The 27203-nt window shown below is 36.4% G+C and overlaps 1 protein-coding gene and 1 long non-coding RNA gene across 5 annotated transcripts in view; both read right to left on the bottom strand.

Moving 5' to 3' along the window:
- The window catches only part of TMTC2 (transmembrane and tetratricopeptide repeat containing 2), a 246172-nt gene that overhangs the window by 73924 nt on the left and 145045 nt on the right, over positions 1-27203 (bottom strand). For all 4 annotated transcript variants that reach the window (XM_021385304.1, XM_021385301.1, XM_021385302.1 and 1 more), the window contains 2 exons: positions 24162-24990; positions 6243-6357 (listed from right to left, as the gene is read on the bottom strand). In XM_021385304.1, coding sequence (XP_021240979.1) covers positions 6243-6357; positions 24162-24990 — 944 coding nt within the window. The remainder of the gene's footprint in view (positions 1-6242; positions 6358-24161; positions 24991-27203) is intronic.
- LOC110392901 lies at positions 22638-24153 on the bottom strand. The gene is made up of 2 exons (XR_002434688.1): positions 23950-24153; positions 22638-22809 (listed from the first exon to the last, which is right to left on the bottom strand). It is a non-coding gene; the product is annotated as an uncharacterized LOC110392901 (long non-coding RNA).

Raw genomic sequence — 27203 nt, 5'->3', positions numbered from 1 at the left:
GTATAGAGTCACTGAATACTAATAGGAAAAAATATTTTCAGGGACTGAAAAGCAGACACAAAATACAAATGGACAGCCTACTGCTTTCCTCTAGTTACATATTAATTTCTTCCTGGTGCAGTCCAGTTGTTCCATTTAAAAAGTGAATTCCTTAATTACAAAAGCTGGCATATAGCAACCAGGTACATACAATACACAGGAACCATAACTGTCATGAAGGTAAACATGTATGTTAGTGAAATATCTATTAAAATTTCAGACCAGGTACAGCAAAAAAAGAAGTGCTTTGTCTAAACCAACTCTTTTACTGTCATTTGCAAAACTAATGGATAGAAAAATAGCAGTGTTAAATACAACAGCAAAGCACACGATGCCAGTAAGTCTGCTTCTTAATTAATTTTTTGTTTTGTTTTGTCTTGCTTTTAAGCAATTAAGCCATTTAGCTACTCAACCAAATGACTGCTAACCTTTTTTAACAGTCCACAACTAGGTTCCATTAATAAGAAAGCCAATCGTTAAGGAACAGTGCAAACAGAGTACCTTTAATGTTTTTCAATAACATCCTGTTAGCAAATACGTAAATGGAACACAAATCCTACTTTTTGTAATCAATAATAATCCATATCCAGTAGGTAGTAACATAGAATGACCATTTCCACTGCAGAATTTAACAAGTAGAGAAACCATAGCCATACTAGTAAAAAATATTAAAAAGAAAAAGAAAAAGAAACAAAACAATCACCCACAAAACTCTCTAACTCTCTCTAGTCTTTCAGATAGCACAGAAAGAATTCTGTCTTTTTCTCCCAATTATAGGAAAAAGCTCTTCAAATACAAGTAAATTGGACAGCAAATAGTTCTGTTCTTCCTTCTGTTCCTGCATCAGTTCAGTGGGGGTTGCCGTCATTTCACCATGATGTCAACTGCTACAAGCCCTGCTGCCTGGACAGAGAGAGAGGGATGCTCCTTGACAAGGAGTGGCATTGCTCCTGCCTTTTCCCCTCCCTGCTCTTGGTGCTGAGCAGTTGTGAGCTGTGCCAGCACGACGCAGACAAGATGTCTGACCCCTCATCTGCCTCAGCAAGCACTGTGGGATGACAGCTTGCCAGAACCTCTTACAAGAGGGAACTTTTGTAGAAACTCAGAATGATTTGGGTAAAAAGGGACCCCAAACGCCATCTAGTTCCAACTTTCCAGTCATGGGCGGAGGTAACTCCCACTACAACTGGTCTTAAATACTTCCCAGGATGGTACATCTATAGCTTCTCTGGCAACCTGTCCCTCGCAGAGAATAATTTATTCTGAATATCTAATCTAAACCTACCTCCTTTTAGTTTAACACCATTACTCCCTGTCCTTTCACTGCACTTCCTGATAAAGAATCTCTCTCCAAATTCCCTGTAGGCTCCCTTTATTTACTGGAATGTACTAATGAAGCTGAGCTGCTGTGTCCACAGAATGGACAAAATTTATGCACAAACTATCTCAATTTCAAATAATGAAATATGCCATTGAACGTCACTGAATGCATTTCAGCTCTCAATACTCCTTACAAAAATATCGGTACTTCATTTTTCATTACAGGTTCCCAAAAAAAGCCCCACAGCAGATTTGCACTGCATGATGCCACTGGTCACTGAATTGACCTTTGAGTGCAACCTCAAAAGACAGTCTCACAACACAGCAAGAATTTATACAGAGAGCTTCAGTTACAAAAAGACACAAATTTGAGCTGCTGTCCCTGATAGGTGAAGAGTGCTGGCAAAGTACAGATTAATTCCAAACAGGTTTGTAGCAAGGCCTTTTTTCTGAGCAGATAATGCAATGATCAAGTAGTAAAGTGGATGGTAATACATCCTCTTTGCTTTTAAACTCAACATCCTGCATTGTAAAAAGCTTCTGTGCTACCAAGGAAGAGGAACCATAACCTTGGCTTGTTTCCTACTATGTGAAGAAGAAGTACAGCAACTTTGTCTGTGAAGGTTCAATTCCAGGTCAACACTGGTTAGGGAGTTAGCTTGCTTTTTGGGATTTTCAACTTTTACAGCTCAAAGGAGATTTTCATGCCAGCACCCTTAAAAAAGCAGAAACCAAAACACAATTTCAAGTGTTAGGTAGGCTAAGAACAACAAACAAGAATTCACTTCATATTGATTTCTGGAGATTTCACCCGAGGATGCACAAAACTCTTCTATAACCTGAGACTTCACAGAATTATTAATGTCAGTTACTACTGAAGACTTTAGATAACAAAAATCTAAAAAAAAATAATAAATAAGCAAATCCACATTTATTCACATAGTACCTTGAAGTTACTAAACTTTTATTACGGAAAGTTGTACTTTGAATGTATTCAAATAAATTATCTGAACAATAAACTTGTAGACACAAAGCTGTATCACTGAAACAAAAATAAGATACTTGGGGTGATGAGCCAATTTATTCTTTATGGGGCACTGTACACTCCCCAAATGCATCATTTAAATGAACTAGTACAATTTCCAAGGTATATTCAACACTTATATGAGACTGCAAATGTACTTCAATCTTCTGAGAAACTCAAGGTAGTACAGATCACTGCTATAACGACAAAAGCATACTCTAAGCATAGCTTGGCCTGAATGCAAATGAAAAAATAAACAATAAACCGTATTTTAACTGATTAACAATTTTACTTTAGACAGTAATTAGCAACAATTTTAAACAAAGCAAAAGAAACCCCGAGCTTTAGGCAACAACCATAAAAGGTTAATAAGCCATAAAAAACTAGTTTATTTTTCATCTGCTGATCATTGCCTACTTTGGAGGAGCAAATATTTTTCTATAGCTCTGTCCTTGGTACTTCATAGTATTAAAATACATGGATTTCTCAAACTCATGGAAAGAGATCTTCGTTTATGCTGATTTACCACATTCTGAAATCTAGTTGAAATCAGCAATGTTACATAGATTTCAGAAATTGGTTTTGAGATCTGTTAGAATTACCTGCAGGGCTATCTCAGGCAGGAGGCCACATGGTATGTATGTTGACGTGTAAACTACCTTATTAAAGTCACATTTTAATACAATCTCCACATACAGTAGAAAATTAGAGCTGAAATCCTTTCTGCTCTGAAATTATTATGAAAATCTCAACTGCTTTCAGAGATGCCAAGCTCCAAAATCCTTTTGAGATTTTCAGGAGGCTTTTAGAAAAGAAAAAAAAAACCTTCCAAACAAGAACTCAAGTCCTCAGCCTGAATTCAGGATGCGAAAATTGCAAGCCAAAGATCATACCCTTGGGATAGGCTGTTTACCAGGCAGTTTCACTTTTACATATTTGGACCTGAGAAAAGTCAGCAGAACGAACGCATTTTAGCTCATATCTAAATGAATGATGAACCATCAACTTAACATTACTGCTTTTCTTCTTTTTCACTATTTTTAAAATAAAATTAAAAATAATTTCTTAGTTAAAGATGCAGATTAACTTGGAACTTAGTTTCCTGGGTGTTTGCTCGAGAGCGGGAAAGTCAAGACAAAACAGGCCTTTCTAGAGAATCACATTTTGTCAAAACCTGTTCATCTTCTGAATCTAGTGAGTCTCTATAATGTATGTGAGTGATGCTTTGTGTTATTTTTATTCTCCTCCATACTAAGCATCTTATTATATGGTCTTTACTATATGTCTGCTGCTCTCTAAAAAATGCAGGAATTTATTTATGGTTACATAATTGCCACATTTCAACAAAATGGCAAATGACACATTCTGAATCAGGCAAGCGTTCAAAGGGAGATTATGTAATTATGTAATCTAAATTCATACAGCTTAAATTGTCCTGAATGGCAAAAGAAGCTGCAACTCAGAGCTGCTGTAAAGCTGCAGAGGTTTAACAGTCAGAAAATAAAAATGTATTACCAAAATCAGCCATTTCTCTAACCTGCTAAATTCACTAGGCTTTAACACATCAATAGACAATTGCTAAGTCAACAGTACATTTTACCACAAAATGGTGTCTTGAAAAAACAGAATTGAGATCATCAAATGCTTTTGTTTCTGTAGTTTGTCTTTGATCGTTACCCACTGAAAACTGTGAGTTAATCCTTAATAATTTCTTCCTCGATCAGACAGCACTTTGATTTGCTATTGCTGTGTATGAATACTGCTGCAAGTGCTAATTAACTTGTATTAAATACTGGGGCATAAATGCTAAGAAAAAATAAAGAATATGCGAGGCTAAAATAGACTTAGGATCCATTATGCCAAAACCACACAAATCAGAAATCACTGTAAGAGTGCTTTCTTTCTAAAAATCTACTAAATGACTGCTTTAGTTTTAAAGCCGCATCCTAAAACCCAGAAACAGTAAATCTAACCGTCCTCCTGTAATCACATGCAAGATGTAGTTTTCCATTACAGTATTTTTGTAAAAGGCTCCCATATAACCGCATGCCAAGGAAGGGCTGAACTTGCAAGGAAGCTCTTCAGAGTTTGAGCTTGAAATACTGGATTACATTGATGTCTTACTGCATCAAAGCCCAGTCCATTTACCACTTCGTTTCCATACTGGATATGGAAGTAACAAACACACAGAAAAAACAAGACTGTATAAATAAAAAGATTAAAAATAATGATGTAAGATTTTTCAGTTTCTGTAGCTCATGCTTTTGTGAAAAAAGAAAGAAAGAGGATTCTATTACATTCAGGATACTGTTAGAAAGATTAAGAATTAGAGATTTTCTTGCATATGCAAATGTATATACATACCATATAGCAAACAATTTCTTTACTTTCAGGTGTATGTGTATGTAACTTCATGCCCTGTATAGTCAAACCATTCTAGTTAAATTCCTGTTACACAAACTCAGAAGAATTCCAAGAGGTTTTCTATTTAACATAAATGAAGGCTTGTAGGCATACGTTTTGTAAATGAATGCAAAGCCAGAACATTATGGTTTGCTCTCAGAACAGCAAGCTACCGAAGTCTGATTTCTTTTATATCCCCTGTCTTTATCGCCCAACCCTCCTTCTTATTATTACTCTGGTATTTCTGTATAGGCATATTAAAAAAAATTTAAAAGTTATAATTTTCATCCCCCAAACCAACTGTGTATAAGAAGTTCAGGAATATCAATCTTTTCACTTTTTTTTTCCTACAATCTCCTGCTGCATTCAAAAGTTATTTCTTTAAACATGAGTGAAAAGAGTTTGTTCCTAAAAATATGATTTTGACAAACATTGCCCAGCAGAGGAAAAAAATGTTGTGCATGCACGTATGTGTTAAATGTACGGTTAATAAAAAAATTCCAATTTTGAGTTACTATATCAACTTTGGAATAGGTATTGTATCACTAAATTTTATTGAAAAAACAGAGAAACATCTCCTGTATGTTTACCTGTAAGGCAAACTAATGAAATGGGCAACTGATTCCTTGGTAAACTTTATTTCCAGATAATTTAAATGGCCATTTTAAAGTGGACTTATTCTTGGCAGAATTTTATTTATTAATTTATTTTAATATGGAAGTTTAGTATTTGCATTCTTTTTTTTTGTACAACTTGTTCCATAGCACGTACTTCTGGCATTGTGTTTCCATACAGTTTACACAACTACACACTGAACAGCTCTTATCTGGACTCTGTTCTCCATGACATGTCCTGCATGAAGGGGCTGACTCTATATCACAGCAAAGCCCCATTCTGAGGGCCCAGGCTGCTGGGTGCTCAAATGCTGGAAAGGGAGTAGAGCTGAGCGGGGAGCAGGGTGCAGCCCTGAACACCCACCGAATCACTCCACTGCTCCAGAAAGTATTTAGCTATTTTAACAGTTCAGGAGCTAACTGAGAGATATGGACTTATGCTAGGAAGTGCTCACACCCACTCCTCCCACCCACTGCTATTTAGACTTCCTTTTTAAGTCTAAGTAACACCTCTGTATTTTAGCAGAGTCAGAAACAGATGGAGCACTACTGGTGCCAAGCTCACTTATCTGCACTTTGTTCAGTGTGGGAATTTTGTTTCTTTTTAAGGAATCAGATTTGTAAGTCTGCCTGTTCTAAGTCGGAATAATGATAAAAGAACATACAGTCATATTGACCAAGGAGACATCCTGTCCACCCCAAAGCTTAAGGACCACTATTAATCAAATGATCACTACAAAGCAACAGCTAGCATCACCTCCATTTCCAGCAGGGAAATCAATAGCTACATTCACAACAGGTTTTGCAGAGGATCCAACCCCAGGAAAGCCACGCATACTTACAAATTATAGAGCATATCAGCCATGTTGCTGCGGTAGTACAAGGCATTTCTGTAGGCGCTTTCAGCTTCAGAAATCTTGCTCTGGCTCTTGAGAACATTTCCAAGGTTACCCCATGCTGTCAAGAGAAGAAAACAGTATTCAGAAAGAGCTCCAATCCAATTACACATTACATGGTATCGGAGCATGAGGAAGTTCCAAGGGGAGGCAAACCCCACAAAGAAGCTATTCCTATGGAAGGGGAGGAGAGGTTGCTTGTTTCTTCCCTCAGTTCTCTGTATCACTGCATCTTACTGTACTGTGCAACTTACATTATGTAGCAGTGATTTGCATACACTCTGCATACACACAGCTTTTGGGTGGGAAAAAAAAACTTCAAAAACAAAATACATCTGTATGATTTAGAAACAGCTGTAGCAAAGGAAAAGGACCATTTTATTCTCTAAAACCTCTATAAAAAACTTCAGAGTTAAACGTACAGATAGAGCATCTTCATGGTTCGAGCTTTTTTTCAGCCTATCTACTCAAAACCACAAAAGCTGTACCCAGAGGAGACAGGCTTCTCACGGAAGCATCAAAATTGACATATGACACAGGAATTGGAAGAACAGTAAGGTAAATAACCATGATTAGAAGTATGCCATGTGGATATAAACATATTACACAGATCACTAAAATGCATCTTTCTACTTGGAAAACATGTGGTTCCTTTCCATATATTTTATTATGTTATACAATGTGCTTTTATATCCCATCTACAAAGGATTTGAGGTAAAAAAAATAATAATATTAAGAAAGAAATCTAAGGCTCCACATGTGTTCCTTTTGCAGTTTGTTGAGTGGCACAAAAAAGTATACTTACAAAAAAAAACTGGAACTAATATTTTATATAAAATACAACCCACATTATTTCAGGAAGATAATTTTAATGGCCTTAAAACTATAGCCTGTAAGTATACATGAAAAAAAAAAAAACAACCACATTATGCTTATAATACATCAAAGTAGCTTCATAAAACAGTTCTACTTTCACAAAAATTTCTTTTTTATGAGCAAGAATAATGGAAGGATGATGCCCACCCTTTTCACCAAATACAAAATATATGGCAAGCTCTTCCCTCCAGATGTACAAACCATGAACATTAGCTCAAATTACTGTTAAGCGCTGCTTCTTCAGTTACTCAGGTGCTTTTTTACAGGAACTTACATCAAAACCGAGTAACACAAACTTTTAATGTAGTTTAACATAATGCTAATTATCAACTAGGTTGCTAATTATTATAATTATCATCAGATATGTGTTTTTCCTTAGAATGTACAGTGCTTTCAAAGTGCCGTGTCTTGCAGCAGAAGGATCCTGCCATAAGACTGAAAACAATAGCAAACAGCATTTTCGTAGAAGCGGAATAAATTAATAATTGGTAAAAGGAAAAGATGATGGAACTCTTTTAGGATTCACAAAAGTAAAACCATTCAATGTTACAGAACATATTTTGCTAAGAAAAAGAAACAATATTTCCACAAGAACAGAAGCTACAATTTCTGTAAGTCGCTTTATTTTAGCCTTGTGTTTTATAAGAAGAAAAAAAATCAAATTTATTTATCACTGTTAAAATTGCTAAAAATTGTCTCATATTTACTTGGTTTTTACACTCTACCAGCATACATGCCAGATTCTGAATTTATCTTCCAATTACTGCCATTATTCTTTCTTATGAGCAGAAAACATTTCAGAAGCATCAACTAACATGACTACTGGCCAGCACATAAACATTAATGCTTGTAAGAAAAAAGACAGCATTTTTCAACTTCAAACAGACACCCTGAAGCTCTTGTACATTCTGTGACTGTCTCCCACAGTTGCACGTTCCATATAGTCTGTAGCTACTTCTGCTTTCACTCTGATCTCCCATAACAGAGCATTACATTAAATGATCATTTGGACCACTGATAACTATCTCCTGCTAAACAGTTACTCACTTCCCAAAACACTAAAGCTCAGTAAATACAAGGATGTATTGAAGAATGATTCAGCTGCTATGTATTTCAGCTGCAAGGTTGAAAAAACCTTTCAACACTATTAAGCATAATAGTTTCTCCTCTAGACTTCATTTCATGCTGTATGCTCCATTATTTAAATGAGTTAATAGACTTTTTCAGGCGATATCTTATTTTTCAGTACGCAAAACATTTTGTGTCAAGGTTTAATATCAATATTTAACCCATGTTATTGCATCTGAAATGTACTCTATTTAGACTTTTGTCTAAACTTGTAAAACTTTTTATCAATCCTTATCTTAAGTCAAATTTCTTCTGTCAAACTGTAGAAACATTATGTGTGCACTCAGAAACAGAGACAAAATTGTACCTGGATGTGAAGCTACAAATGTATTAAAACCATACTCTATGACTCCAACTAAATTTCAGCACACGGCTATTTTCCATCTGTACAGCCTGAGAAATTTAAAATGAATATACTCAAAGCACAGAGAAGAAACTAAATCAGTAAGTTCTAGTATTTAGGATGGATTTTTATTCCACTTAGTGTATTTTTCATACAAGATCTGAAATACCTTACATTAGCATTGCAGAACATTTAATATTCAGAAGAAGCTAATGGGCATATGTAGTGCAATTTAACTACAAATCCAATTTTTTCCCCAATAGGAGATTCTACGCAGCACAAAAGATAAAGCAAGCTGTGGGTGAAATAGCTTCATAACATTTACTTTTTGCCTGCTGCTTAATTCCCTTTACACCAACTTTGAGAAAGAAATAGTCCAAGGTTTTCCAGAATTAATACTCCAACTTAGCAAGGCAACTAAGGTAACATTCACGCACCTCACACACCTATAAAACAATACATTAATTACATGTGGTTCCATAGATCTACACAACATAAACGGGCATGTAAAAAACTAAAACTCCACTTCATGTAAGCCAATGATGAAGTGAAAAATCTCCAAGTACTTGAGAACCTCCAAGCTAGTTAGATTTTTTGATAGGAAAATGGATGTATTAAAGGTGGGGTTTTTGTGTGTGCCTTGATTGTTTGCTTTTTAAAGAGTAAGGAAAAAAAATATTTAGTATTAAGTAAGAAAACAAAGAATTGTTTAAGTAGTATAATATTTTGGCTGCAACAAAACAGATTTCTGTCAGACTCTATCAGAGCTAGGCAATCTAGCAGTGAAGGTACATCTTCTTTTTGTACCTTGATTCTGAAAGAGCAAGACAGACAATTTCAAAGCAGGAACAATGTCATCCAATCTAATCTGTCTGGACTTAAGATGCACATCCTACTAAACAGAAGAGCTGAACTTTCAGATTGCAATTGAGTTATGAAAACAAATCAGAAATCAATGTATGCAAATATCTTAATTTAAATAAATCCTTCAATTTCTTCTGAATCAAGGATAATGCTAGCCTATGGAATTTATAAAGGAACTAAGTAAAGTTTCAGAGAGAAGCACTAGTTGCAAAAACCATATATGTTGACTACTCAATGAAATTGTTTTCTTCAAAGAAATAATTAAATTACAAATGATTAATAAAGATAATCCAAAGTGTTAAAGGAGGATTCTCCTTCCTACCCTTCACCCCTACAGAATCCATGTAGTAAAAAACTGAGATGATAATAAAAGCTATTTCTTCTAAAAATACCTCTGCTGAATCGAGGAAGAGAAAAATAAAAGAAAACAATAAGTAAATAAACAAACCACCAAAATACAATCCAATAAACTTTTAAAAATAATATTAAAAAAATTTAAAAATAATATAAAAAGAAAAGGAAAATACTAATTTTCCCAATGTATTATGTCAGGAGGAAACACTGTCTCTTCTAAATTTGCTTGGAGTAAATAGATCTGAAAATTGAATCAAAACAAATTTACAATTTTAACGACTCATAACAATGAATTATTGAAGTTTTGTAATACTAATCTCACCTTATAAGACAGATTCATAAAATTTAAGTTAAAACAGAAATTGATGAAGGCATCGAAAAAGTGAACTAGATTATTACTTGAGTGACAGTGATAAACTACTTGAACTCCTACTGAAAAACTTAGAGAACAGCAAAATCCAAACAAGCAAATCTACTTCACAGAGCAACACACAACAAGACAAAGAAACTTCTACAGAGATTTACATATATTTGTGCTTTTTTTTTTTTTTTTTTTTTTTACTATTCTTAAGCATGTGAAATCAGCAGGCCTTTCTGCATTTCCCCTTACAATCTGTGAAAAAAGAAATGAATACTAACATCTATAATCTTTGTTTGGTTCATAAACAGCTTTTAGGGATGAAGAAATGCTGGTGCACAAAAAAAAAGGCGCTTTTTTAACATAATGATTGACAACATTTATGATAAATGACACTAACACAAGAATCTTTAATGTTCAGCTTCACTGGAAAAACAGTACTTGTCTTTCCCTTTTTTTCATTTCTTTCTCTCCTTTATTTGTGAACTCTGACTAGTAATGATCTCTATTTTTCCATTTGGAAGGAACAAGAGATGGGGGCACATAAGACCAAGAGTAAAACAAACAAACCACTCTATGTAAAACCTCTTGAATCGAAAGACATCTAATTTTGAAAAATACCACCCTTCTGAACTACTTGAAAAAGTAGCAAGTATTTTAGAGTCTAATTCCTAAAGATGTTTTGTTGTTGTTGTTGAATAAAATACTCTTTTATCTGGCAAGCATGTAAAGAATATTTTTGTTTTCCACCCCCTCCTGATTAAAGAACGGGAGGAGGAGGTTGTTACCACTGCCAAAAATAGAGTGGAAAGAGAGCTATGGTACTTATCAAGACAGTTATCAACACTTTGAAGTGCATGGCCACCATGTGCATCCATGATTCTGTCATAATGTTATTGGCTCCTTCACATTGTAAAAGTAATGTTGACTTGTACCAAACATGCCAGCTCCCACATCAAACTGATAAACAGTGCAACTCCTCCATATTCCCCTACAGTTTTACACCTAAATCATCAAAACTCATAATTTCAGGAGAAAATTAGTTTTTCTCCAGTTAACTTTGCAGAGGTAAGATATCAAGGCTTATTAACGATGATTAAGCAAATAGACGCAACAGATGCTGCAAAGTTCCAAAGCATCAACCCCTTAAAACCTTCCAAAATTCCCAGCCATTATCATGTAAGTACAAAGTAAGACTTTCCACTGGATGATGAAATAATTGAAGCGAGTTCTATTTTTAATTTTCTTAAACAATTCTGTTTCCATCACTGTCCAAAGTGACTTTCCATTTGCTTCTCTCTCCTTCCAAAACTAACAAGTCAACTGAAAGATGTGTACTTTTCATATAAATCAATTCTTCAGTACAGCACACTAATAATCTCTTCTTGGTGACAGCATCGATATTTGAAATTTGCACTGTAGTTGGTGCAGTTTTATGTTTTCTTTCACTATGAACTTGTTGCACAAGAAAATCACTGGGAAACAGGTATTAAAACATTATGGCAAAATTGAAAATTTTACAAAGAGGAAGCAGTATAAATTACACTTCCGAGTTTGAAATGCTGTGCTGCTTTCCAAGAATTTACATCACGGTATGTCTAATTTTCACTGTATTTTTTCCTCTGAAATTAGTTAACTCAGTAGCTATCCATGTAATAGAGTCAATCTAAAAGAACTAAAAAAAACTAGATGGAAAGTTAGGAGATTTTACTGCTTTCCTGGTGATGCTTCTGAAAAGTAGTAAGAAAAGCACGGAGAAGATTCCACTGGCATTGATTATATACACGTGACAGAGGGGGTATGTTTATACAAAGCTGTCAGCCCCACGAACATTAAATTAACTTATAAAACTTGAGTGCATAAAATACAACTAGACCCAGAAAGAAATAACCTCTTTTCTTTTGCTACGAAATTTTATGTGACAATTCCTGGAGCATGACAATCCAGGCTTCCAGTTTAGGACGCTTTGGTTTTGGTCAGCTGGGTTTTGTTTTTGCTAATTTTTTTATCATGTTCTTAACAATTTTTCATTTTGCACAATAAATTATTGTTCTTCAGCTATCAGTAAGAAAATCATGAAACATTCACCTCACCGTGTGGCAGATAGCACCAGGAGGTAGGCAGAGGTGAATGCAGCAGCATATAGTGAAGCTCTCAGCTCTATAGTAATGGGGAACAAATACATTATTAAAAATTCTTGGAACTTCCACCAAGAAAGTTTTTCTATTCATTCTTAGCATTGACACTGGATAGTTCTAGATCAAATATTTACAAACTGAATTATTCACATCATCACCTATCTAAAGCTCTGCATTAATAGCTGAAAGCCACACATTATCTTACACAGAATACTGGACCACTATTAGGGTTAAAATTAGAGAATTTTTTGGAGCAATGTGACAACACAACTGGCCTCAGTAAAAATAAACTTCATGTAGGATGTGGTCTGCAGAGAAAAATACAGTTCTTTTCTTTTGCTCAAGTATATACTTTTAAAATAGATAAATTACTGCAATCAGATTCAGCTTCCTCCTGCTGAAATTACAGGTGCTAAACTAGGAATTAAGAGTTATATTCTGTTCCAGGTCTGTTGCTGATCTGTTATTTAGATGTGTTGTTTAGGAGGCTTCAACTCCTGATCCCTTTTCATTCTTTATTCTTGACGTTTGTTATTCATTCATTAGTTGCAAGCTTTTTCTGCCAGGGACTGTCTCTCACTGTGGGTTTGTACAGTGCCTACTACAATAACACAGCTAGACACTAATGGAACATGAACACATTTCAGCCTCTAGGAGAATGAAGTAAAGGAAGGAGAGGAAGTGTTCTTGCAACATAGAAGAGAAATGTAAGGAACATTTCTCTGTGTAATTACTATTCTCATAAAAGAAGGGCCAAGAAAACAAAGTTATTTAGAGTTTTAACACTGGAAGAACTGCTGAAATTTGCATTTGCAGTTTATATTTTGGTCAATGTTCTTAACTCCCATTAAAGGGTCATCCTTCCTAAAACATATTTGGGAGCAGTCAAAGGTCCGAAAGGGAAATCTGAGTTCCTCTGAGGAGTTTTCAGTGTGGTCAACTTCATGAGAAAGAAGTTGAAATATTAAGACTAATGTTTGCTAATGAAAAATTCATCCTACTGAAGAAAAAAAGACTGAGATTTTGCAGCGGAGGCCATTTATAGTGGTCAGTAAGATCTCAAATACCCAGGACTTGGCTGGAATGGAGAGAGAGCACAGTATCAGATATACCATTTACATTTAAGAGGCTATATTCATAGCTATAAAGAGCAACACCTTTTCCTTCTTGTAAGGTTATATTCATCAGCAGTTTATGGCTTTTTTTCCTATCAAGGGTACTACTGGATAAAGTAGAGTGGTGCTTCAGTCTTTAGCACTCACATTTCATCAGGCAATCACTTTGTTCTAGAGAGGAAAAGATTTTCACCAGCAGAAGCAAAATAGGTTTTCTGAATAAAAAGTCTGAAAGCTCAGTTGCATGCACGAAAAAAGTAAATGAAGAGAGCTCCACAACTGAAAAAGTTTTTCTACAACACAGACACACTCTATCTTACAGATACATTCAGAAGATCAATTAGATAATGTTTTTTAAGTGGTTTGAGCACAGAAAAGCTCACCTAAGCACTATTGGTTACTAAGTTGGAAGCTGAACAGTTTTAGCATAAGTTCCGCTAAGAGAACATGATTCATACAAGGTATTTCTGTTCTTTTTATTATTCCAAAGAAGTTATGAATTTGTCAAAATATGCCATAAATTCATTCTCATGATTTACAATACTTTTTCTACAAAAATTTTACTTGTTAGTAGATACTTTGATCAAGTTACCTCATTTTGCTAAATCAACAGCAGAACTGCCCTGTTTCTTGTTTCCTAAAGAGATAAATGGTTTCTACGTACCCACAATTTATGAGCTTAATCTACTTTATATATATATATATTTTTATATCAGTGGGTATGCAGTAACATTGAGACATTGTATTAGAGATCTACTGCTGCATAAGCATTACATATTATCATTCTTTTTATTAAGAGCATTATTCTTATTATTTGCTCAACACTTCATTTGTTGATCAATTCTGGGACTTTCAGAATGACAGCAGGTGAAAGAAACACAGAACTGAAAACTACAAAGAGCTCTGAAAGCTCTCCAGCGCCTGTCAGCATGGGCACTGAAACAACTGAATTTTGTCAGGCAGTGCTTCAGTTTTATTTATTTCTGAAACTGTAATACAAATGCATATGAATACATGACATTTTCTGCAATGTTCAACATCACTGTCGGATATACCCATTCCTCTTGTTATGTTACAGAAAGTTAACTTTTTCTCCCCAAAGGACAACACAGTGGCTCTGTCAGCTCAATGAAACTGTGGGGTGATACTGAGCATTTGCTAAGGAGGGACTGCTCTTAGGCTTCATCGTTTGCTCTGTTTAGTCTTGAGGACGGAAGGCTGATGATAAATCAGTTGACTTAAGTAAGAAAAAAAAGCAGTGAGAGAAAGTGAATTATGCTATCCTTAACATCTAATGTGGTCACTGTTCTGAATCACAGGAGATCCCGATGACATTTTTGATTGCATAGATTTGTTAGCTATGTGCAGTGCAAGTGTGTGAACACTGCAAGCCATGTCATGAAGCTTCACAAAGGTCAAGAACAATGCAGTGAACCAGGGCTGACTTACAGCTCTCATGACATAAAGAATTATATTTTGCAGAGAAGATGGACACAAATTCTTCAAGAAAGAGAAAGCCCAGACACTTCAGGATCAGCCCTGAGGAATGCTTTTGAGAACTAAACCGACTCAGGCAAAGACATGACTGTGTGCTAAATTTGTAAACTTACATAGCTTTCTAAACAGCAGGAAGGATTCTAAAAATAATTATGTATATTTCAAAACTATCACTTAAATCCCAAGTGGTGGACTGTAAGCTAGATTCCTACAGAAATGGAAGAGTGTACTTAACCAACTGAAATGACAGCCCTGGTCCTCAGAGCTAAAGTAGACGGATCACGTTGGCCCACTTCCAGGCAAGGGTAACAGAGAGGACAACAACCTGGGAACATGCCAGAACAGCCACATGGGGTCTGGCATTTATCAAACTAAGGTAATTGTAAGAGGACTACATGTGTCAGATTTGGAAAAGGCAATATAGTTCATATTTAGGAAGAAAGCTTCCATATGACACTTGAAGGTGAGTTTTGTTTGCCCGTTTTTAAAGGTATTATTATTAAGGTAAGATAGACCCTGTGTGGATTTACTGTCCAATAAATGCCCATACTGGTACGGAAATACAGATCACACAGAAAAAGGTAGATCATACAAAGACACACTTCACCTTTTGTCAGTAGTGAAACTAAGTGAAGAGACTAAAATAATTCACTAGCATCTCTAATAGTCCATATTCTATCTTCTACATCATGAGAACAGAAATAAAAGCTCAACGTGCTACAACGCCCAAAGGGAACAAAAGGACACTGAACACTCAGTTCCGCTATTTTTTGATCTTTTCTGTAGTTAGAATCAAAACTAAATGCAAGCCTTCTGCTCTCCTCCCATAGAATTCTCCCGGAGAAGCTGGCAGCCCGTGGTTTGGACAGGTACACTCTTTGCTGGGTAAAGAACTGGCTGAAGGGCTGGGCCCAGAGAGTGGTGGTCAATGGAGTTAAATCCAGCTGGTGACCGGTCATGAGTAGTGTTCTCCCAGGTGTCAGTATTGGGTCCTGTCCTGTTCAATATCTTTATTGATGATCTGGATGAGAACATTGAGTGAACCCTCAGTAAGTCCGCAGATAACACCAAGTTGGCAGGAAGTGTCGAAGTCGGAGCAGAGAAGTGATCATCCCTCTGTACTCAGCAATGGTGAGGCTGCATCTTGAGAACTGTATTCAGTTTTGGGCCCCTCGCTACAAGAAAAACACTGAGGCCCTGGAGCATGCTCAGAGAAGGTCAACAAAGCTGGTGAGGGGTCTGTAGCACAAGCCTTATGAGAAGTTGCTGAGGGAACTGGGATTTTTTAGTCTGGAGAAGAGGAGGCTCAGGAGAGACCTTCTCACTCTCTGCAACTACCTGAAGGGAGGTTGTGACGAGGTGGGGGTGGGCTTCTTCTCCTATGTAACTAGTGATAGGACTAGAGGGAATGGCCTCAAGTTGTGTCAGGGGAGATCCATGTTGGACGTTAGGAAAAACTTCTCCAAAAGAGTGGTCAGGCACTCGAATGGGCTGCCCAGGGAGGTGGTGGAGTTACCATCCCTGGAGGTGTTCAAGGAACATTTAGATGTTCCTTGAGGGACATGGTTTAGATGCTCCTTAGGGACGTGGTTTAGTGGAATATATTGGTGATAGGAGGACAGTTGGACTGGATATCTTGGAGGTCTTTTCCAACCTTGGTAATTCTATGATTCTATACTGCAACTGCCATCATATCAGCCATCATCTAATTTTCGTGTGACTTAGGGCTGGCAGAGATGATAACCCAAGCCTGAGAGGTGAATAACACCTTGTTACAAAGGATCTTGGGAAAAGAAATGGATTTTTCACTGCCAGAAAAGGCATAAAGGCATCAGAATGTGTGTAAATTACTGTCATGTTTCTCTATCAAACTTACGTAATGGAGCCTCAACACATACTCCTATGCAATCTACTACAGACAGGAAAATGAAGACACATAACTCATGCTGAAAATCAGTATGTAAAGAAAGTAAGATAATAGAACAGCTAGATGAGTATCTAAACAAACATGCTTAGTTTGAGAAACAACCTGGATAATCTCATTTTTCTTCTAATTAATAGTAATTCTTTGTCTCCAAAATAATCAGTCTAGGCCCATAACACACATGAAAATGGACTGAACCAGCCAGATCTTTAATCTTTAATCAAAGTGGAAAAAAAATAAACTATCAGGTCTTGGCCAAAACAAACAAACAAACAAACAAAAACACAAAAAAGAGAAACAAACAAAAAACAAACAAACATAACCCACTCCACTTGACATGCTACAGAAAGACACCTTGCCAAAATTAATTCCTCCTGGACCAAGGGTGGAGTTTTTGAACTGCAGTTTTCAGCACAGCCTAGCTTGTTGAATGATTTTGCAGAGCACCACTGGGAAGGCAGAGGAAGGACTAACAGCCTGATGAGTCCACGTCTCAAAATTGTTTATTTCCTTAAATTCTTAGTATATGCAGAGGGGAAAAATAAAGTCTAGCCAGTAGTTAATAACAGATTCTCTTTTTATCTCCCTGCTATTTAGGATTCACATATCAGAGATACTGTTGGACTGTGCAAAAGGGAAAAAATATATATGTACTATCCTTGTTTTCAGTCCTCTGCAGACATTAAGAAAGAATATTGGGCTTTCTGGTATCCCACTGAAGGAGCAGCAGGTATCCCACAGTGACTTGGGTTTCAAAGGAAATTACAGCACTGCTGAAGAACTGAAAGAAAGAACACTGACACTGGAGAATAAATTTAGACTTTGAACTGAAGTGTAAACCACTTTCTTACAGCTCTCCAACATATTTAGCATAACCAGACTGTTTTGCTGAGGCTGGACTGCCTGTGGGACTCTCAAATGCTCTAGATAACTATGGCTGTCTCCCAAACAACTAATGGCTATTCTTTCTGTGATTTCTCATCAATCATGGCAGCAGTTCCACCATTTACATAGCCCTACACTATTTTCAGAGAGCAGTATTTTTATTTAACTTCCAAACAATTCCAGGCTGTTCACTTGCCGGTTTGATCTTTCTGTCTTTAAGCTGTTATGACTGGCAGACAGAAGAAGTATTTTCTATTTCTTTTAAGAACTCTGAAGCATCCTGAATTACATTTATTCTTCAAAAACATTTTTGTTTAAAAAAAACCCATAAACACAGTATCTTACATACACTCCAATAACAGAACTACAGATGTATACAAATGTACGTATTGCTAATAATATTTTTAAATGTGTTAGTCTTATCTTTGATTTTTTAACTTATAAATAATTTAATTTATTTAATTATTGGGTGTATTTCCATGTACAGTAGACTGTATAAGGGTAATTATCGATGGATGGAAACATTTTATGGCCACGACATAAGTTATAGCTCCTTTACAGTAATTTCTTCTTTAAAAAAAAAAAAAAAAAAAAGCGAAATTTACGTTTCTGAGCAAGGCTGAAAATAATAACAGAAGTCAGAGTAAATATCCACCCAACATTTCATCAAAAGATTAAATGCCAGAAAGTTCTGGTGAAGGCACTCTTAACAAAAAGTACATTCAAAGAACACCATACTTTTAAACATATATTCTCCTTTCACTTTGTCACACTGGTGATATAATAATATTAATCATCGTGGAAAATACTGTTTTTTTGTACCCTTTTTTCTTTACGGAAATATTCCTTCTTCACCTTGTACACTACAAGATATTATAACTATTCCTTGCAGCACTAATAGATGCTATTTTCATTGTCTGTTGAAGGAGGAAGACAGGACTGCTTACTCATAGCTACTGTTAGCAAAGAATCATTTTCTAAGAGTGGATAACAGCAGAAAACTGTCATATCAGATGGAAACAGCTAGTATTTACTTCTAGCCAAATGTACAGAAAAACAGAGCACAAAAGCTCTACAACTACAAGCATGGCTTTTTATGTATTTATTTATATTATTTCGGGGGGGGACGACTTGTTGAGTGAGCAAAATTTGGGCACTGAAAATGAATACATTTATGTTAACAGGGAACAAAAGTAATTATCACTGAATCATAGAATCATAGAATGGCCTGGGTTGAAAAGGACCTCAAAGATCACCCAGTTTCAATCCCCCTGCTGAGTGCAGGGTTGCCAACCACTAGACCAGGCTGCCCAGAGCCACATCCAGCCTGGATGGAGTGATCAAGTGAGAGATTATTATTTTTTTTTCTTGCTATAATTACTTTTTGCTTTAAAACAGTTCCTAAAGCAAATCCATTTATTTGCTGCGGTATTAATGATATAGACTAAAGAGGAAATGATCACTACAAACAATTTGATATGGATAAAAAAATAAATTTGCAATTTTAAAACACATCTCAAATAAAAATTTTTCATTTTTTTCCCATTCAGATGGAAAGGCAGGTATTATGCTACATAGGTGAGATAAAATAAGCTAAATTTAGCTTTAAGGAGTTCTCTAATTTAGCCAATGGCATTACAGCAAAGAAAACTCTAAACTAGTAACACAAAGTGGCATAGAAACTACATATCAAACAAAAATGCAATTACTTTTTACTATTACTCAAATGAGCATAGAGCTACTCCATACATTTCTGTTCAACTAAGAAGCTTCATAACGGCAGAATTCACACTTGTATCTTTACATTCACATGCAGGAACAGAGGCAATCCTTGCCAATCCTACTTTAAACTGATGATAAGAAATGAAGCTAACAAACAAAAGGTAATAATCATGAAGTTCCTGGGGCTAAAACCAACCAAGGCTGCATGCTATGCCAAAAATGCCAAAAAAACCAATGCAAATTCTACAAATTTTCTACAGGTGCAAATATAGCAGAATGAGGCAGAAAGATCTCACAACCTTGTCACAAATTAAAAAAAGAAGAGTAGGACAGGGAAAAGGAACATTATAGTTGAGAAGAGTATTTCAATATTAGACTATCTTCTGAAAATATTTAGCAAAATTGAAAGATTTATACTTTTAAGAATTGGGAGTAGGAGGAAGAATGGAAAGACAGGAAGTTAAGTGTCTATACTTGTATGGGAACAACAACTATTCACTGTCAACACCACATTGATTCATCAGTCCAGGTGTAGGCACAATGATGTGACAGTACTGCTTCTGGAAGTATCTGCTTCCTCCTGTATGCCCCACTGAAACTACTGTAGTCATATATATGAAGTTAGTAAGACTTCAATGCACAGTTGAAGTTAAGCATTCACTGAGTAAAGGTACACCATTTGGTGCAGCAGGCCAACTCACTTGAGGAAGGATCTTCAAAGTTCACTTATAAATCTCATAGTAGAAACCAGGAACTAAAATTTCACCTGTAAATACGATCAAGAAACTAATAACTCCGCAGTAGTCTAACAGCCTAAGCTTCTTTCTGCTATTTTCTACTTCTTTATTCAGGGTCTTTAACAGTATAGCAAACATATGTGAACATCAAAGATTGTTATGATGTGGGCTACAAGGTACAAAATGGACTGGAAGTACAAGATGATGCTTTCTGAAGCTACTTCTGGTACTACAGAGAAAACTTGAGATAACAAGATGCAATGTCATTATAATTTCACATTATACACAAGGTAACTATCAGCAAAGAATGACTCAGTCTAATTGGAAAAGATGTGACAGCTACCACCCATCTTTAACTTTTTTTGTTTGTTTTTACATGTTAGAAGGCTTCCTTCACTATAAAAGAACCCTTAAATAACATGAGCTGTTTTATATCCATTCAGCTGCTCATTAAGTTGAAGGCAGCAGAGAGAAATGCTTGTGCCTTTCCCTCCCTGGTGTCAAAACACACATACAGCCACTTCAGAATCCATAAACTACCTTCATCAGCCTTGCCTGCTTTTCCCCCAGGTGCTAACAAACCATAATGAGGCAAGGCTCACATTCCTTTAAAGATATCTGAAATACTAGTAATAACCAAAACAGCAAAGGAATAAGCCAAATAACAGATACGGCCATGGAATCTTAAATCCTGCTCTCACTCCATCAGCTAATGCTGTCAGCTGCTTGGACACACCCTCAGGAAGGCCTGGGCCCACACAGGGCTGTGGGCAGCCGTGGCAGGGTTGGTGCACTTGACTCTCATGTGGCATGGCTTTGATTTTTTTTAGTTTTGGAGTTGTGCTTTTTTTTTTTTTTTTTTTTTTTTTTTTTGACAGACGAGATGATCAAAGCATCACGGATTTTTGAGTATTTTTTTTCTACATTGTCAGTGATTGGCACAAACACCCTGGAAAAACGTAACTGGGAAGGCAGAAGCTGCCTGCAGGGAAGGGGTTCCCTCACCTGAGGCAGAATGCCGCTCCTCTGCTGCACTTCTGCAGGACCCCAGTGTGGGTCCAGAGAAAGAGCTCTGGAAAGCAGTAAATGCCCATTTCTTCACTGAGGATTGAGAAGCCACTGAACAACTTCATCTGACAGCCTCAGCAGCAGAGAGATTATATTCTTAGACATACTGCAACACAGAGGACCTGATTACAAACCAACACCATATGAGATAATGCCTTTCCAAGGTAGTTCAGTTGCATTAGCACATGGATGCACCTGAGCTAATAACTCACCCTTCAATCAACCTTATTAGCAGAGCACATCAGCTCGAGGCTGTTGTGCATCCAGCCGCAGAATGGCTTCCATCCACTAGGCCAGAATACAGACAGAACTGGAAAAAAACACTCCACTCCCAGCTCTAACAAAATTGCTCCTGTAGATTTCTACTTTTTATTAGTTCCCAGTGGGGAGCTTTTGAAGGGATCCCTCTTTTCTCTTCAGCCTACAATAGAAGATGCTATTGTTCCGAAGTGCCTCACAGGAGAAGGGAGGATTAATGGTGCCTTCAGGGAAAACAACTCTGCAGATCAAAATGATCAGAAATAAGAAAATACTTATAAGGAGAAATGAGGAGTGGCAGCTTCTTCTTAGCAGTCTAGAAGGAAGGAAAACCCATCTCCGCTATATCATTTGACTGAACAGTCCATTGTATTTCTGTTTGAATACCCTATTTATCACTGGCATTCAACTTTTTTTTTAAACGAGGCAAACAAAAATAAATTGTTTTTTCTACGTCAACTTCTTTTAGTTACTGAAGAGTACTGTGAATTGCTGATCTCCTAATGCTTTGGCTGGATTGGCAGCCAGTCTAGTCCAGTCAGGCTTGCCTGACGGTAGGAGAAATAGAAAATACAATTAGCATAGTCAAAGCCAGGGATAATCTAGGAGGTATTCACAATAATGAATAGAGTTGGGTGACAGGTTGCTTTAGCTGGGAGTTTCTGATACCCAGCCTTGTAACAATGTGTGTGGGCTAGTAAATATTCAGCAGAAGTTTAACAGGATATTTTAAGGAGATTTACAGTCAGCTCAGTCATGTCTGTATCACCACACTGACATGCTGTCTTTGCTTTTGCATATCATACAAGGAACTTAATGTCAGCTTATATGGCAATCTTATATACATAAGTCTGTGCATACTGAGATGCCTATGATGAAAATAGCTCGCCTTGTCTCCTGGGAGCATAATACACAGTAGTCTACTTTCCAGACAACACTACACCGAATCCTAATACTTCACAAAAACTAGATATTTTTCTTTTTAACCACTATAACTGGCTCAAAGCAAGTAGATGACTACTTATACTGTCTGAGATATCTGGGAATCTCTACCAAGAACAAAAAGGCAACATATTTTAACTCTAATCTTTTAATACACGTTTTGTCTTTCCAAGCAGCTCCAACATTTTAATGCAAGCTTTACATTGTCACTAAATTGGTCTCACTGCATCTTACAATCACTGTGGTATTTCAGTCTTTCTGTTCAGTTCCTTCTCATTTCTTGCCCTCATGGACTAGACTAGCTCTGAAAAAAAAAAAAAAATGTAGGAGAAATCAGATGTGCTTGTTCATTCTTAATAAAAAGTCACTTACTGGAGCAACAAGTTTAACAATTTTACCTAGATTTTTATCTCGGGTAACAAAGCATACAGTGAAGAGTTACAAAGAGTTACAGACTAATGATTGACAAGCTACTCTAATACTGCTTTGGAAGGCATCTTATCTGCCAAATCCAATTTTACACTCTCTATCAGCTCACAGTAACATCTGCATTTGCTTCTCATCATCACAGCTTTTAGACTATGGCATGACTGCCTAACCAAAATGCACTGCCCTGTCAGCAGATGACTTCACATCATATAATGGGCTTTGGAGCAGCGAACTGGAAAAATTCAAGTGTGATATGTTCAAGCGCTGTCAAATTTTTCTTTTATACACAGGCAAAGCAATCAGTGATCCCTTCTCACTCCTGATGAATTGTGAATAATGACGGCTTAGTCAATGCCTACACCGCACTCACAGGTGGTATTTTGACTGCTCTCACGTAAACTTACTTGCGTGCCAAGAGTAGAACAGCCAGGGCATCAAGGAGCTTGGGGTCCCAGCTGGATCTGCTGTATATGCTGAAACCACAGAGCTACAGCTAAACACTGCTACTGATCCCTAAATGAACCAGTTTACTGCCAGTTTGGATGTATTTACACTAGCTGCAGTCACATTCCATTACAGCACAGATACAATCTTTGAGTGAAATAGCTGGGCAACATTACCAATGGCTGACATTTAAACATTAACATAAAGGTGCAAGTATTTGACAGTAACTCTTTACAGTGCTTGCATACAGGAGGAACCACAGTAATTTCCTAGTCTGAATAGTATGACATAATTTCCTCAGTTTTATTATGCAGCACTGACATTATTTACATCAGGTGAAATTAAAAAAAAAAAAAAAATAGTACCTTGCTAATGCTGTCTCTTAGTATTTCTTATATTTTCTGTTCACAGCAAATAGAACATCCGGTGAACATTAGAAAAAGCTCCATTAGGGTGACTGATACCAGACTCGAAATGGAAAACTATCAGGGTGAGGTCTGTAATACTCACATTCCATCTTTAATTTCAAAACATAGCACTAAGATCAATGAAAAATAAAGTGTTGTCTTACCTTAGGATCTCATTTTTTGCGTGCTGATGTCAAACCTACGACACATAATCAGGACACATTCCTGCTTTTCCTCATTTCTACTGAAGCATACACTGCTTTAAATGGACATTTTCTGAAGCTGCTTCTTTAGAAACAGTTAACAAAATCAGACAATTCAAAGGCAAAGACAGCTAAGAAGAAGTGAAACATTTAGCAAAAAGAGTAAAAATTACCTTTAGCAGGGTTTACTTTTATTCCTGACCTATACAGCATCTCCTCATTCTGCCAGTCCCCATTTCTGACAACAGTCTTGAGTCCGTAGAAAACAATTAATGCAGCAGTGGAACAAAAAACCAAGTTCTTCAGAAAGCGTTTTTGGGCTTTGACATAAAGGGCCCTGACACCTACTGTAACCAGCAGGCAGAAGCCCATACTAGGAACATATAGCACACGCTCTGCTATTACAAAGCCAACATAGAAAAATAGGTTTGTGGCAGGAATAAAGGGTACTATTAACAAAGACAGAGACAGAATGACAATGTTCTCAGTTGAAGGAAGCTGTAGTTTCTGATTTTCATGCTTTTTTATGCCATTCTCTTCCTTTGATGCAAAACTTGACTTCCCCTCCAGTGTCTTATATTCCATTTCAGAGTGACAGCTATGTCCATTAGCATTCTGCTTGCCATTCATTACACTTTTCCCATTGCATTCTCTTTCATTGCTGGAGCCCTTCAAGCTGAAGTAGGCAAGGAGGAGAAGTCCAGCATAGAAGGCCACAGTGTGTAGATTTCTCCAGTCGCTGACTGCTTTCAGAAGAGGCACAGCATCCATTGACCAGTCAAAGCTGAGGGTGTCTGGGCAGAATAACAGCCAGAGATTCTTCGTTGGCAAGTAAAGGAAGGTCAGCATTCGCGTGAGAAAACTGTCTGAATCAGCTGCTGGATTGTCAGAGTTGGAGAAACTTGGGGGCTTGTTGCCCATCCAGTATAAGCGGACACCCAGCAGTGCAGTCCCCCAGGAGGTCAATAAACCAATGCTGAAGAAAAGGTTCAAATTCTTCCTCTGAAAGAAAGAAAATAAACAATCATAAGTATAAATTAGCATGAGGTATTTAATTCATGAACAAAAGGAATCAAGAAATATCTCATACAACTGTTTTTGGTAATGAAAACCAAGCACTGCACATCTGTCTCTGGTGATTGGTTCACAGCATGCTGGGGTACACTGCTGACCATAAGCAAAAAGAACGGGTTCTTTCTTGTAAACTGTCTCAAGCTTGTATCAGAATTAAGACTTGAGATCTTAGGGCTGTCAGTCCTTGCTTATCACTTATCCCAAGTAGCTACATAATGGCTTGAAAAATATGTAAGTTAGAGGAATTTATGAACATTACATTGGTCTCCACATAACAAATCCCTTATTTGCTTCTGGTTGTGGCTAAAACAACAGTTTACCTCAACAAAATTTAAAGTTACAAGACTGTTCCAGTTTCATTTTTCCTAACAGACATATTTCCTAAAGTAATACTTAAAGTATTTCACCTAACAACCAAATAAACATTCCAACAAGGCAAGAGAAGAAAACAGACACAGTTTCCATGTTTAGGTCTTCCAGTTCCAGTTAATTACAATGTTCATTTGGAGCTGTTAGATGTGCCCATTACTGAAAGCTCCATTTCATTTTGCATCTCACAGCCAAACAACGTTGCTTTTTTTTCTTCAAGAGCACCATATTAAATCACGGCTTTAAAAATCTTTCACATCTTTATATTCATCTAAATAAAAATATGTGAAGCATTCAGATGCTTCCACCTACTCGTGTCATCATACTAGCAACTCTAAGCTGCCACTTATTTATGGAATAACTCAACATTTGCCAGCTGAAGCTGCTTGTTGGGTTCCCTCCCTCCCCATTAAAAAGTACTTACTTATTCATACATTTGCAGAAACATACCACTTCTGCCTGAATGAAAATCATAAGAAGCGAGGCTTTCTCACCTATTTCTAGGGCTGATTCTGTTCTCATCTATATGGATGCCCTAAACAAAAGCTGTTTTGGATTAATCTCTTTTTTGTAGAAATATCTGTAAAAGCTAAAATATAAGTAATTTTTATATTTCAAATTCTTACATACTTTTTTAAGAACCAAAAAATTATTTGCCTAATAGCTCCAGACACAGTGTAAGTACTTTGTTATTATTTTCCCCCATTATTACAAAGGATTACTTGTCAATCATCTTTCTTTTTCTTAGGTCTGTTTTTTTATCCATCCCAAACTACACATTCCCAGGATGGTTATTCACTGTATGCTTCTTATGCTTGTTATTCATAAGCAAGACCTCACACTGGAATTTTTTATCTTATTTCTTTTAAACAGCATTTTTCTGGCACTCTCTCCTCGATACCTTGACATGTAGGTGATTGTGCTCTAGATTTTAGGTTCACTTTTAATAGTTGTCTATCAACAGGTTACCCACGATGTAGTCTAGTCATCATAATTTATTCGCTTATCTCATGAAGAAATTTACTCCCATTCACATTTCTGAGAGCTTGTCCTTGTGAATTTAAACTATTTAATGGCAGTTAGATTAATTCATTCAGTTTTGAGGAGGTATGGAAGAATGCAAAGGAGGCATTAGTAGGGAACAAACAAATTCATAATGGGAATGATTTACGTATCTGCATCAGATCCACTTGAAAAATGTTGTACTTTTTTGTATACAAAGCAAAGTCTGAGTCCACATATTTAATTTACTATATTGATTACATTGTTTTATTAGTTTCTGCATATTTCTATATGTTGGAAATTCAATAACTTTTTAGTAATAAACAGATCAAAATCCAGATCTACTCTTTATGATTAATATATTCCCTGGAAAGCCTATTGTAACAGACTATGACATCTAAGTTGCTTAATTCTTTGCAACCCCTCTGAAGTACTGTTTTACCCCTACTTGAGAGAACTGTTTAAATGATTTAATGTTATAAAGCCATGTAAACTAGTTATCATGAAAACTTCCACCTAAATTTGTATTTGGAATAAAAATATAACCCATAGTTCATCATTTGCATGTACTGTAGTAAACATTTATTTTCCTGATTCAACTTGCTCTTCCATTCCCATTATATTTTGGTACATTAAAATCTTTGTCTTCTCCTCTCTGGCTTCATAATTTTCAAATTTGTTTCCTTCAAACATGCAGATGAAAAATTCTCATAGGCTAAATGTGACCCTTTTTTGCTCTTTTTATATATCCTTCTGTAGTCTCTACAGAG

Source organism: Numida meleagris, chromosome 1 (assembly GCF_002078875.1).
Source record: "Numida meleagris isolate 19003 breed g44 Domestic line chromosome 1, NumMel1.0, whole genome shotgun sequence".
NCBI lineage: Eukaryota > Metazoa > Chordata > Aves > Galliformes > Numididae > Numida > Numida meleagris.
The sequence above is the reverse complement of the archived record's forward strand: the minus strand, read 5'-3'. Positions and strand labels throughout refer to the sequence as shown.